We start from the raw sequence: 14,643 nt of genomic DNA on the forward strand, positions 1-14,643 counted from the left end.
CCAAAAATTTCGAATTCAAATTTCTCCTAAACTATGGGGACTACGGAAAATCGGTAAGCAGAGTTGGTATTGGCAGTTCATGGTTATTCGAATCCCACTCTCGCCTGACAATATTTGAGTCGAAAAATTTTCTCGAATTTTCTCGAATTTTCCTTACCCCGGACCTTAAAAAATTGTAAAAAATTAAAAGTTCTTTCTTGGTAATAATATACCTCTTTTTCTATTGATCTGGTCATGAAGATCACGAAAGTTTTTATTTGAGGAGTCTGCGACGAATAGTTTAGGAGATATAACGATTTTTATAGAGAGATTGAATTTTCTCGAATTTTCCTTACCCCGGACCTTGAAAAATTGTAAAAAATTAAAAGATCTTTCTTGGTAATAAAATACCTCTTTTTCTATTGATCTGTTCACGTAGATCACGAAAGTTTTTATTTGAGGGGTCTGCAACGAAAAGTTTAGGAGATATAACGATTTTTGTAGAGAGATTGAATTTTCTCGAATTTTCCTTACCCCGGACCTTAAAAAATTGTAAAGAATTAAAAGTTCCTTCTTGGTGATAATATACCCCTTTTTCTATTGATGTGTTCACGTAGATCACGAAAGTTTTTATATGAGGGGTCTGCGACGAATAGTTTAGGAGATATAACGATTTTTATAGAGAGATTGAATTTTTACGGTTTTTTCCAAAAATTTCGACTTCAAATTTCTCCTAAACTATGGGGACTACGGAAAATCGGTGAGCAGAGTTGGTATTGGCAGTTCATGGTTATTCGAATCCCACTCTCGCCTGACAATATTTGAGTCGAAAAATTTTCTCGAATTTTTCTTACCCCGGACCTTAAAAAATTGTAAAAAATTGAAAGTTCCTTCTTGGTAATAATATACCTCTTTTTCTATTGATCTGGTCATGTAGATCACGAAAGTTTTTATTTGAGCAGTCTGCGACGAATAGTTTAGGAGATATAACGATTTTTATAGAGAGATTGAATTTTCTCGAATTTTCCTTACCCCGGACCTTGAAAAATTGTAAAAAATTAAAAGTTCCCTCTTGGTGATAAAATACCTCTTTTTCTATTGATCTGTTCACGTAGATCACGAAAGTTTTTATTTGAGGGGTCTGCGACGAATAGTTTAGGAGATATAACGATTTTTGTAGAGAGATTGAATTTTCTCGAATTTTCCTTACCCCGGACCTTAAAAAATTGTAAAAAATTAAAAGTTCCTTCTTGGTGATAATATACCTCTTTTTCTATTGATCTGTTCACGTAGTTCACGAAGATCACGAAAGTTTTTATTTGAGGGGTCTGCGACGAATAGTTTAGGAGATATAACGATTTTTGTAGAGAGATTGAATTTTCTCGAATTTTCCTTACCCCGGACCTTGAAAAATTGTAAAAAATTAAAAACTCCTTCTTGGTGATAAAATACCTCTTTTTCTATTGATCTGTTCACGTAGATCACGAAAGTTTTTATTTGAGGGGTCTGCGACGAATAGTTTAGGAGATATAACGATTTTTGTAGAGAGATTTTCTCGAATTTTCCTTACCCCGGACCTTAAAAAATTGTAAAAAATTGAAAGTTCCTTCTTGGTAATAATATACCTCTTTTTCTATTGATCTGGTCATGTAGATCACGAAAGTTTTTATTTGAGCAGTCCGCGACGAATAGTTTAGGAGATATAACGATTTTTATAGAGAGATTGAATTTTCTCGAATTTTCCTTACCCCGGACCTTGAAAAATTGTAAAAAATCAAAAAAACTTTCTTGGTAATAAAATACCTCTTTTTCTATTGATCTGTTCACGTAGATCACGAAAGTTTTTATTTGAGTGGTCTGCGACGAAAAGTTTAGGAGATATAACGATTTTTGTAGAGAGATTGAATTTTCTCGAATTTTCCTTACCCCGGACCTTAAAAAATTGTAAAAATTAAAAGTTCCTTCTTGGTGATAATATACCTCTTTTTCTATTGATGTGTTCACGTAGATCACGAAAGTTTTTATATGAGGGGTCTGCGACGAATAGTTTAGGAGATGTAACGATTTTTATAGAGAGATTGAATTTTTACGGTTTTTTCCAAAAATTTCGACTTCAAATTTCTCCTAAACTATGGGGACTACGGAAAATCGGTGAGCAGAGTTGGTATTGGCAGTTCATGGTTATTCGAATCCCACTCTCGCCTGACAATATATGAGTCCATTGGATTCACACCGGCGTTCCTGAATTTCGGTCGGGAGGTTCACTCCCCAGAAACGAACCGTCGGACATCAGGAGCCAAAGGTGACGCAGAAAAATCAATGGAAGAACCACAGGTCCAAGGGGTAGGCCAATACGCAAATCGCATCAAGCGACTCCAAGAGACCCGGGAGTTTGTTAGACTCCAGCTGGCTCGTGCATTCAACCAACAGAGTCGGTATTATAATCTCCGAAGGAGAGCGTGGTCGTGCCGGGTAGGTGACAAAGTTTTGCGTCGAGAACATCCGTTGTCGTCGGCGGCAGAAGGCTTTGCATCTAAGTTAGCGCCCAAATATTCTGGTCCGTATACCGTTACTAAGGTCATATCTCCAGTGGTGTACGACTTGAAAAGCGCGTCGGGTAAATATCTTCGTCACATCCACGTTAAAGATTTGAAACCATTCTACGAAGGTGAGCAGGGCGTTGAGCACTCGGAAATTTCGGGAAACCCGCGGATACATAGTGGAGAGCATGCATAAGACCGAGGGGTGGAGCCGTGTCAGTCATCCGTCTGTTTCAGGATATGTTGCGATCAGTGGCGGTCGTACCCTCCAACCCCTCTGATGAAGAGCCCACTCCGGAGAGAATAACCAGAATCTCCGGACCCTTCCGGAAAATCCGTACCCTCGGCGAGGGAGGTTTTGGAAAAGTGTTCGAGGTCGAACACGGAGATATAAGATTTGCCCTGAAGGTGGCCCCGAAAGACGAGGTGTCCATGACGGAGCTGAGGATGCTGAAAGCCATGAGACACCCAAACGTGGTCCGCCTATTGGTAGATTACGTAACCGACGAACGGCTCTATCTTGGGGTCGAGCTGATGGAGGGAGACCTGTTGGAACTGGTCCAACGACGGGGGCCTCTGCCGGAGGGGGAGTGTTGTGATATGTTGGGGCAGGCTTTCGCTGGGCTGGCGGCCTGCCATGCTCAGCGTATCCTGCACCGGGATATAAAACCGGGGTCGGCGGGTCTGCATCGCTGATTTCGGGCTCGCCTGCCGACTTAATCAGAGGTTCCCGACCACGTCGCGGCGAGCTGGTACTCCCCCATTTTGGGCACCGGAGGTCCTGAAAAGGTTGCCATTCGGACTCCCCTCGGATGTGTGGGCCATGGGAGTGACGGCTTTATACATGGCAACCGGGAAGCTACCCTTCATGACGCCGAATGGGGAAAAGAAGGTCATGAACTTGATAGGACACTACCGCGGGGAGGAGATGCTCGAGGTGCCAGAGAGATTACGCAGCAGCCTGGTGGAACTTCTGAGGGTTGATCCAGCGCATCGCCCTTCCGCTGCATGGGGCGAGATGACCTTCAGGCAGCTGGCCGTATAAGCCAAAGAGGGGTCCAAAGAGATGGCCTCATCTGAAAGACCGTCAAAATTTGAGGCCATAAAGGTGGGAGAGAGCTTTGTAGAAGCCTTTGAGAGGCAACCAAAGGGTGGCTGGACTCCCCGATTCAGGCAGAGGCTGCTGCGGTTTCGCCCTCCAGGAGTGCGGGGTAGACTCCACCCTAAGTTCGTGTTTCCGAATGGGAGGACGAAGCGAATTTGGGTTCCCCAGGAGTAAGGGCGCCTCTCTGTCCCGCGGACGTCCGTCTGTCCGTCAATAAGTGAAGTAGGTCGTCATTGGTGTTGGTAAGTTTTATACAATGGGTCGCTAATCTTGTTGTGTTTTAGAACAAAGATGTCTAGAGGAGAGTGGGACCTCATCGACGCCGGAATAGTGGAATCCATGCCGGCCAGTTTCGACGAGTTAGTGGAGGAAGAAATCGAATTCTGGCAACCGCAACGGAAGGAGACGGCGGCTAGGGGACCACCTACATCTCTATGTCATCACACAACACCTCCGGCGAGACGACGCCCCTATGACTTACCTCGTGGCCATGCCGGTGGACGACACAAGCCAAAGGCTAGAAAACCCCGCAGGCCTTCCAGAACCCACGTACCAGCCCCAGACCCACACTACCCAAGAGCGCAGAGGGAAGTTCCACGCTTCATCAAACTCATGGAGGGTGCATGTTTGCGGTGTGGACTACTGGGCCACGCCCGGAGACATTGCCGGAACAACGTCCGATTATTTTGTTCTCGCTGCGGTCGTTTGGGAGTTATGTCTAGGGATTGTCCATGCCCAAGAGAAAATCGAGCCCGGACGAGGCAACAAGAGGAGCCGTCTAGAGTCGGATTGGATCAGGGCGTGAGGTCTGGTCAACCCAATCTCCGGTCCATTGGAATCCAGTGTGAGCTACTGCGACCCTCAACGAACCTCCAACTATGGCCGATGGAGATTCACCCAGGGATGATATTGGCCGTCTGCCAATAGATAGTTGAACAGCGGGGTAGCAGGTGGTGACAAAAAAAACTTTCGTTTTTTTTTGGGGAAGTAAGGGGGGTGTGTAACGAAGTGAAATTCGTTACTAGAATCACCCGGTATAATTTAGCCCAGGTCAAGAATTCAATAATTATTTTACTAGAATCACCTAGTATAATTTACCCAGGTTTAGAATTCAATGATTATTTTATTAGAATCACCCAGTATAATTTGCCCCAGGTTTAGAATTCCATCATTATTCTACCAGTCATCTGAGTAGGTGAAAATAAAATATTAATTGAGAGCAGTGAAGGTATTTTTCGTCCAATTCAAAAATTTTCATTTGGAATAATTTCTGATTTATTTATTTCATGAAAATATAACGATGCAATTTAAAATATCAGCCTATGTATAAAAACTTTCGAGCGACAACGCGATAGACGTTATCTCTTCAATATGTTCTTTTTTACATGTTGTCGTTCGTTTTTCATAGGTATACCGCCGATTTCGAGACTCGAAATTTTCCCCTTCCAACCGAGATTACAAGTAAAGTATTTCGGAAAAGGAGGATTATTCTTGCCGGTGTCTTCGAAGTATTAAGTTATTTTCCGATTTACTCCTGTCGGCGTCTTCGAGCTATATATTTTCATAGTTATTGAGCGGATTTTCTTGAGTAACAATTAAGAGTTTAATTTTTAGTTTGCAATTTTTCTTTTGAACGTTGGACGTTTTAGTGCCGTATTTTATATTCGTGCATTTGACACTTAGCCCGTACACGAAAAGAATTTGAGTTCGTGTGGTGAAGTGGGAAATTCTTAGGATTGGTAAGAACCGTTTTATTCCTGTCTGTATTATCGGTGACTTTCCTGTGTTCCATCGATACTTTCCGAGTGTGATTTATTTGCAATTTATTTTATTTCTAAGATCTTTCTTTCTCAAGTGGAGTTTGTCTGTTCGGTTCCTTATTGCGAGCAACTCTTATTTGAAACTACCAGGCAAAACTCCTTATCTTGGGGAGAGGGGTCGTTTATTTCCGATCTCCGGATCACTGCGGCCTTTAAGGTTAATTATCCTGTCCGGTCCGACTCGAGTCGTTAATTGGTGGATGCGCCGAGGTATACCGTAAGTGAAATTTATTTCTTTGATCTTTCTTTCTCAAGTGGAGTTTGTCTGTCCGGTTCCTTATTGCGAGCAACTCTTATTTGGAACTACCAGGCAGAACTCCTTATCTTGAGGAGAGGGGTCGCTCATTTCCGATCTCCAAATCACCGCGGTGTTTTGGGCTAATTACCCTGTCCGATCTGACTCGAGTCGTGAATTGGTGGATGCGCCGAAGTATACCCGAGTGAAATTTATTTCTCAGATCTTTCTTTCTCAAGTGGAGTTTGTCTGTCCGGTTCCTTATTGCGAGCAACTCTTATTTGGAACTACCAGGCATAACTCCTTATCTTGGGGAGAGGGGTCGCTTAATTCCGATCTCCGGATCACAGCAGTCTTTTCGGCGAATTACCCTGTCCGGTCTGACTCGAGTCTAGAATTGGTGGATGCGCCATAGTATACCCCGAACGAAGTTTATTTCTTAGATTTATTTTGGTGGATGTGCCGACAGATACCCTGATTGACATCTGTTTCTAAGACCCAACTTTCTCAGGTGGAATCTGTGTGTCGGGTACCTTATTGCGAGCAACTCTTATTTGGGACCACCAGACAGAATTCCTTATCTTGTGGAGCGGGGTCGCTTATTTCCGATTCACGGATCACCGTGGTCATTTCGGTGAGTCACCCTGCCCAGTCCGACCTGAGATTTATTTTGGTGGATGCGCCGACAAGTACCCTGATTGAAATCTGTGTCTAAGACCCAACTTTCTCAAGTGGAATCCGTGTGTCGGGTCCCTTATTGCGAGTAACTCTTATTTGGGACCACCAGACGGAATTCCTTATCTTGTGGAGAGGGGTCGCGTATTTCCGATTCACTGATCACCGTGGTCATTTCGGTGAGTCACCCTGCCCAGTCTGACTTAATATCAATTTTTGGTGGATGCGCCGATACAAGACCTGATTCGAAGATATTGTTCAGGCTTGCTGTTTCTAATAAAGAAGTATCGAACCGGACCGTACGGAACACAGGATAGGTAGTCACATCTGACTTATTAGACTGCATTTCACACGCCAATCTGCATGCTTTCCACGCTTGTCCGCACTTAACCGTTTTTATCATCGCTCAATTTGCTTGCTCACTGCTTACTAATTTCTGCTGCTTGATATACGCCACCTGCTCACCTCGCTTAGTTCTCGTTCCGTACCGTGTTGCATTGTAAATATTTGCTTTTGGTGTTTAGTAGCCTTTTGCATTATTGTATATATAGGATAGTATTGTATATAATTTGGTGTTGTACATAAGGGAACGGATATTGTTAAATATAGTGTGTTTCGTCAGGGTGTCTTTTATTTATCTCATAGACATTTACTGCCATTTAGCGAAATAAATCACCACTGGTCAATCGCTCTTACCTCAGATTGAATCGAACCCTTCTCCAACTGTTTAAAAGCTACCCAGGGTCGATAATAGTGAGCGACGTAAGGAATTGCGACCTTATAAAACCTATCGCAATTGGCGCCCGAGGTAATATAGGAGAGAAATAGTAAACAATCATCAATCCGAAGAAAGTCGCCGTCACAGACTCGAATGTCACGCAGGTAGCTATAATCTCCCACGTGGTAAGGTCAATTGCTGCTGTAACCACAAATGCACGACTGACTTCTGTTGTTGATTTCATTTGTTTGTTATTTCCTTCTCTGTTTCTCATTCTAACACTTTTCATCGTATTGCACAGGGACGAAAGCTTGACACACGTGTCTAAGGAAACCACTTTGGTATAAGGGACTGTTCTTATTCTCTTTTTTTTGTTTAATCAACAATTATCCAAGTAGGCCATTCCACATTGTTGATTATCTTGGACTCGGATGTCACGCAGGTAGCTATAATCTCCCACGTGGTAAGGTCAATTGCTGCTGTAACCACAAATGCACGACTGACTTCTAATGTTGATTTCATTTGTTTGTTATTTCCCTCAATGTTTCTCATTCTAACACTTCTCATCGTATTGCACAGGGACGAAAGCTTTACACACGTGTCTAAGGAAACCACTTTGGTATAAGGGACTGTTCTTATTCCCTTCTTTTTGTTCAATCAACAATTATCCAAGTAAGCCATTCCACATTGTTGATTTTCTTGGACTCGAATGTCACGCAGGTAGCTATAATCTCCCACGTGGTAAGGTCAATTGCTGCTGTAACCACAAATGCACGACTGACTTCTGTTGTTGATTTCATTTGTTTGTTATTTCCTTCTATGTTTCTCATTCTAACACTTTTCATCGTATTGCACAGGGACGAAAGCTTGACACGCGTGTCTAAGGAAACCACTTTGGTATAAGGGACTGTTCTTAATCCCTTCGTTTTGTTTAATGAACAATTATCCAAGTAAGCCATTCCACATTGTTGATTTTCTTGGACTCGGATGTCACGCAGGTAGCTATAATCTCCCACGTGGTAAGGTCAATTGCTGCTGTAACCACAAATGCACGACTGACTTCTGTTGTTGATTTCATTTGTATGTTATTTCCTTCTATGTTTCTCATTCTAACACTTTTTTTCGTATTGCACAGGAACGAAAGCTTGACACACGTGTCTAAGGAAACCACAAGGGTTTGTTCTCATTCCCTTTTTTCTTTTTGATGAACAATTATCCAAGTAAGCCATTCCACATTGTTGATTTTCATGGACTCGGATGTCACGCAGGTAGCTATAATCTTCCACGTGGTAAGGTCAATTGCTGCTGTAACCACAAATGCTCGACTGACTTCTACTGTTGATTTCATTCGTTTGTTATTTTCTTCAATGTTTCTCATTCTAACACTTTTCATCGTATTGCACAGGAACGAATGCTTGACACACGTGTCTAAGGAAACAACTTTGGTATAAGGACTGTTCTTATTCCCTTCTTTTTGTTTAATGAACAATTATCCAAGTAAGCCATTCCACATTGTTGATTTTCTTGGACTAGGATGTCACGCAGCTAGCTATAATCTCCCACGTGGTAAGGTCAATTGCTGCTGTAACCACAAATGCACGACTGACTTCTGTTGTTAATTTCATTCGTTTGTTATTTTCTTTAATGTTTCTCATTCTAACACTTTTCATCGTATTGCACAGGGACGAAAGCTTGACACACGTGTCTAAAGAAACCACAAGGGTTTGTTCTCATTCCCTTTTTTCTTTTTGATGAACAATTATTATCTCAATTATCATATTCTTCATCATGTCGTCGAATAAGAAGGTTGTGCCGAGCGAATCGCTACAGATTATAATCCCTGAGTGCGGTTCATGCAAGCGAACAATAAGTAAAAATATTATAAAGTGCAATGTTTGTGAAAAAGTGTATCATCCCGGCTGTGCGAATAAAATCAAGAAATGCTGCGATGAAGATTTTGCGACTCCCAGTGGTATTAATGCTGGTGGTATATCACCGATGTCCGATTGTAGTAACAAAAATATTAGTAACGAGTCAACGCATCATGATCTCCTATTAAAAATCATTTTTGAATTGGAATCCAAAAACGCTTTACTATTGGAAAACAACAGCCTTTTGAAGTATAAAATTTCTTCTCTTGAACGTGATATCGTAAATGATAAGATTGTAATAGATAATCTAAATGAAAAACTTGCTAGAAATATAAATATACATAAGAAAGTAAGCATATCGTCCCCGGCTGTGCGCTCTCCGGCTAGGAACTACCCATCTACGACAGAAAATGTGGATGTGGGATCTGCAATTGATACTGTAACTGTTGATCCCTGTAGCGCCGATGCTTCACGTGCGTCATCGTCGATTGTTGCGGATGCTAAAATAAATACTCTTTCGCGAAATAACAAATTTAAACAGCGAAACCCAACAAATTCAGCAACAGAGGATACCCATTCAAGAAAACATGTCAGTATACCGAATAGCAACATTATTCGAGAACCTTCTAACACAAAAACCAGTGAAGATTGGAGTGTCGTCAGACATAGGAGGCCAGGCCAACGACGTCGTGCTTTAGTTCTTGGAAGCTGTTCTGAAAATACAACTGTTGAGGGAATAGAGAAGTTGAAAATATTTCATGTGTCTAATCTAAAACCCGAGACGACAGTTGAAAGTTTGAATGATTTTCTGAAGGTAAAATTCTCATCAGTGAGATGTGAAAAACTCACTTCCAAATACCCTGAGAATTATTCATCCTTTAAAGTATTTATATCGAGTTCTGAATATGATAAAGCTTTGGACGGAACAAATTGGCCCAATAGGGCAAGCATCCATCATTTTTTCCAACCGCGAAAGAACAACCCTCCAACAGACTAAACTTTGCTGAGGACTCTAAATTGAGACTATTACAACTAAATGTCCAATGTATCTCCAACAAATTAGAAAGCTTGGAAATGCTCCTTAGCGAGATTGGTCCTGATATTGTTGGTGTTGCTGAACACTGGTGTACTCCTGATAGTGTAAGAGCGATGTCAATACCTGGCTACCTAATGGCTGATCATTACTGCCGTCCTAATCGAGGTCATGGAGGGTCTATGGTCTACGTGAAAAGTGGTATGAAAGTGAAAAATCTTAATGTTTCGGTTTTTTCGGACGAGATGAATTGTGAAATATGTGGATCTATTGTGATTGCCAACATGAGCCGAATAGGAATTTTAAGTGTATACCGACCATGTTCCGGGAATATTGAGGTATTTCTTGAGAGATTATCTTATGCACTGAATCACTGTGCCAATTTGGTTGATATCATCTTTTTGTGTGGTGATATGAATATTGATTATTTAAAAACTAATTGTACAAATCGTAGACTGTTTACTGATTTTGTTGACTGTTTTGGTTTAAGAGTTTCTTCTCAGAGTCCTACTAGGACATTTACAGATAGAACAGGTCACACATCTATTTCTAAAATTGACTATATACTAACAAATGCTGAGCCATCAGACTGTTGTGCTGAAGTTTTTGAAGCATATTTGAGCGACCACAAAGCTATTCTGGTGGACTTTAATGTTAGGTTGGATAAAGTTACACATTCTTCTCCAAGATTAGTCAGAAACTTGAGCCAATTCAATCTCAACAGATTCTTGTTCCATGTATCAAAGGTAGATTTTCAGAGTGTTTACGAGAGTAGTTTTGTCGATCCATGCTTTGATTCATTCATTGCCACTATTCAAAACGCATTTGAATTATGCTGCCCTCTCATAAATTTGACCACCAACCATCATAAAACCAAAGGATGGATTACTCCTGAAATAACTATAGCTAAACGTGAACTCATGAATTTGCATTGGTTACACTCGAATATGAAGACTCAAAGAACTTTTACTCTGTACAAAAATGCGAAAGTAAATTATAACTCGCTCTTGAAAGATTCAAAATTTAATTTCCATAATACACTAATATCCAGATCTAGTAACAAAAACAAAACGGTATGGAACATGGTTAATTCTTTGATTGGACGGGAAAAGAGAACTGAAGTTATAGAACTAAATATTGATGGACTCTCCTTAAATAGCGCTGATAAAGTAGCGGAAATGTTTGCCAATCATTTTTCAACTGTAGCTGAGAAAGCGCTTCTTTGTTTTTATAACAATAGTTTTTCTGCAACATGTACCACCTCATGTATGACAAATTCGACATTTTTCTTCCATCCAGTTTCTGAGCTCGAGGTTGTTGACGCAATAAGGTCCCTAAAGAATAATAAAAGTTCGGGTACGAATGCTATTTCTGCTAGGATTCTGAAGATGATAAGTCCAGTGATATGCCAGCATTTCGTACACTGCATCAACCTTTCCATAAGCCATGGTATATTCCCTTCATCGTTGAAGAGAGCTACGGTCATTCCAGTTTTTAAGAAAAATAACATCCACGATATCACTAATTATAGGCCAATATCTCTGTTGAACTCGTTTTCTAAAGTTTTTGAAAAGATAGTCCTCAACAGAATGATGAAATATATCGACAAATATCATATTTTGAATAATTCCCAGCATGGCTTCAGATCTGGCCGTTCAACCCAAACGGCAGCTGTTCAATTCACCGAATACATATACGAATGTCTTGATAACGGGTTTCATGTTGCTGGATTGTTTTTTGACCTTTCAAGAGCTTTTGACAGTCTCTCTTTTGACTTTATAATAGAAAAATGTTATAACTTGGGTTTCAGGGGTATATTTCTGGAGTGGTTGAGGAGCTATCTCGCGGGAAGGCCAGCAAATGTCAAAGTCGGGGATACTCTATCATCTGAGTACACTTTAAAATTAGGAGTACCGCAGGGATCCGTCCTTGGACCTCTGTTGTTCCTTATTTTTATCAATGACCTTCCTGCAAGTTTGAAAGATGAATTGTTCAGTTTTTGTTCCCAAAACGAGTTACCATCATTCTCGAAGATGTGTTTAATTATTTTGTTTGCTGACGACACATCGTTTGCTGTTAGGGCTTCTTCTTTCGAAGAGCTCCAAATGTTGTGCGAGTTTCTACTTGATTGTTTTGTAAAATGGTGCCGTACAAATAATCTTGTAATTAATATCGGGAAGACTGAATGTATTCATTTTTCATTGGGTAAATATAGTAAGAAACTCGTTCTTCACCATCTAGATACTGTAACCACATCTAAAGAATGTGTTAAATTTCTTGGAATTTTTCTGGATGAAGGTTTAAGATGGTTCAGTCACATTGATTTGGTCTGCGGTAAATTGAAAAGTTCATTTTTCGCTATAAGTAGAGTAAGACACTTGTTTCCCATGTCATCGTTGATCAATATTTATTACAGCTTAGTATATAGCCATATATCTTACAACATCCTACTTTGGGGAAATTCTTCAGAGGTTAGTAGGGTCTTTATTATTCAAAAGCGGATTCTGCGCATGATATTTGATATAACACCAAGGACGTCTTGTAGACCAGTTTTTTCACAAAATGGTATTCTCACGCTGTCTTGTATTTTCATTCTTAAAACCTTATTATATATTAAGGAAAAAGAGAATAGCATCACAAAATTATCAAGCTTTCATAATTACCATACAAGAAGTGGGGGAGTGCTGTTTGTGCCAAAACACAGAACAACAAAATTTGAAATGTCGCCCACATATCAGGGCATAAAATTGTTCAATCATTTACCTTCCCATATTACGTCTCTGAATCTTAGAGAATTCAAGGCCAGTGTGAAAGCTTTATTGTTAAGAAATTGTTATTATACTGTTGGTGAATTTTTAAACGATACATTTGATAATTATTTATGTTAACTTTTTCTTTTTTTTGTGACTTATCTCACACATAATTGTATGTCTTATGAGATCAATAAAAGATTATTATTATTATTATTATTATTATTATTATTAAGTGAGCCATTCCACATTGTTGATTTTTTTGGACTCGGATATCACGCAAGTAGCTATAATCTCCCACGTGGTAAGGTCCATTGCTGCTGTAACCACGAATGCACGATTGACTTCTGTTGTTGATTTCATTTGTTTGTTATTTTCTTCAATGTTTCTCATTCTAACACTTCTCATCGTATTGCACAGGGAAGAAAGCTTGACACAAGTGTCTAGGGAAACAACTTTGGTATAAGGACTGTTCTTATTCCCTTCTTTTTGTTTAATGAACAATTATCCAAGTAAGCCATTCCACATTGTTGATTTTCTTGGAATCGGATGTCACGCAGGTAGCTATAATCTCCCACGTGGTAAGGTCAATTGCTGCTGTATCCACAAATGCACGACTGACTTCTGTTGTTGATTTCATTTGTTTGTTTTTTCCTTCTATGTTTCTCATTCTAACACTTTTTATCGTATTGCACAGGGACGAAAGCTTGACTTATGTGTCTAAGGAAGCCACATTGGTATGAGGGACTGTTCTTATTCCGATTCCACATTGTTGATTTTCTTGGACTAGGATGTCACGCAGCTAGCTATAATCTCCCACGTGGTAAGGTCAATTGCTGCTGTAACCACAAATGCATGACTGACTTCTGTTGTTGATTTCATTTGTTTGTTTTTTCCTTCTATGTTTCTCATTCTAACACTTTTCATCGTATTGCACAGGGACGAAAGCTTGACACACGTGTCTAAGGAAACCACAAGGGTTTGTTCTCATTCCTTTTTTTCTTTTTGATGAACAATAATCCAAGTAAGCCATTCCACATTGTTGATTTTTTTGGACTCGGATGTCACGCAGGTAGCTATAATCTCCCACGTGGTAAGGTCCATTGCTGCTGTAACCACGAATGCACGATTGACTTCTGTTGTTGATTTCATTTGTTTGTTATTTCCTTCTATGTTTCTCATTCTAACAATTTTCATCGTATTGCACAGGGACGAAAGCTTGACACACGTGTCTAAGGAAACCACTTTGGTATGGGGACTGTTCTTATTCCCTTCTTTTTGTTTGATGAACAATTATCCAAGTAAGCCATTCCACATTGTTAATTTTCTTGGACTCGGATGTCACGCAGGGAGCTATAATCTCCCACGTGGTAAGGTCAATTGCTGCTGTTACCACAAATGCACGATTGACTTATGTTGTTGATTTCATTCGTTTTTTATTTTCTTGAATGTTTCACATTCTAACACTTTTTATCGTATTGCACAGGGACGAAAGCTTGACACACGTGTCTAAGGAAACCACTTTGGTATAAGGGACTGTTCTTATTCCCTTCTTTTTGTTTAATGAACAATTATCCAAGTAAGCCATTCCACATTGTTGATTTTCTTGGACTCGGATGTCACGCAGGTAGCTATAATCTCCCACGTGGTAAGGTCCATTGCTGCTGTAACCACGAATGCACGATTGACTTCTGTTGTTGATTTCATTTGTTTGTTATTTCCTTCTATGTTTCTCATTCTAACAATTTTCATCGTATTGCACAGGGACGAAAGCTTGACACACGTGTCTAAGGCAACCACTTTGGTATGAGGGACTGTTCTTATTCCCTTCTTTTTGTTTAATGAACAATTATCCAAGTAAGCCATTCCACATTTTTGATTTTATTGGACTCGGATGTAACGCAGGTAGCTATAATC

The 14,643-nt window shown here is 40.2% G+C and overlaps 1 protein-coding gene across 1 annotated transcript; it reads left to right on the plus strand.

The window, feature by feature from the left end:
- Positions 1-2,759: 2,759 nt before the first annotated feature.
- Positions 2,760-3,215, plus strand: LOC123675352 (cell division control protein 2 homolog). Its single transcript, XM_045610704.1, has one exon. The coding sequence runs from the start codon at positions 2,760-2,762 to the stop codon at positions 3,213-3,215; it is 456 nt and encodes a 151-aa protein (XP_045466660.1).
- The last annotated feature ends 11,428 nt before the right edge of the window (positions 3,216-14,643 follow it).

Source organism: Harmonia axyridis, chromosome 3, assembly GCF_914767665.1.
Source record: "Harmonia axyridis chromosome 3, icHarAxyr1.1, whole genome shotgun sequence".
Lineage (NCBI taxonomy): Eukaryota > Metazoa > Arthropoda > Insecta > Coleoptera > Coccinellidae > Harmonia > Harmonia axyridis.

What these genes read in the sequence shown, in the direction of transcription:
- LOC123675352 (XM_045610704.1), top strand. Translation starts at nt 2,760, where the DNA reads ATGTTGCGATCAGTGGCGGTCGTACCCTCCAACCCCTCTGATGAAGAG.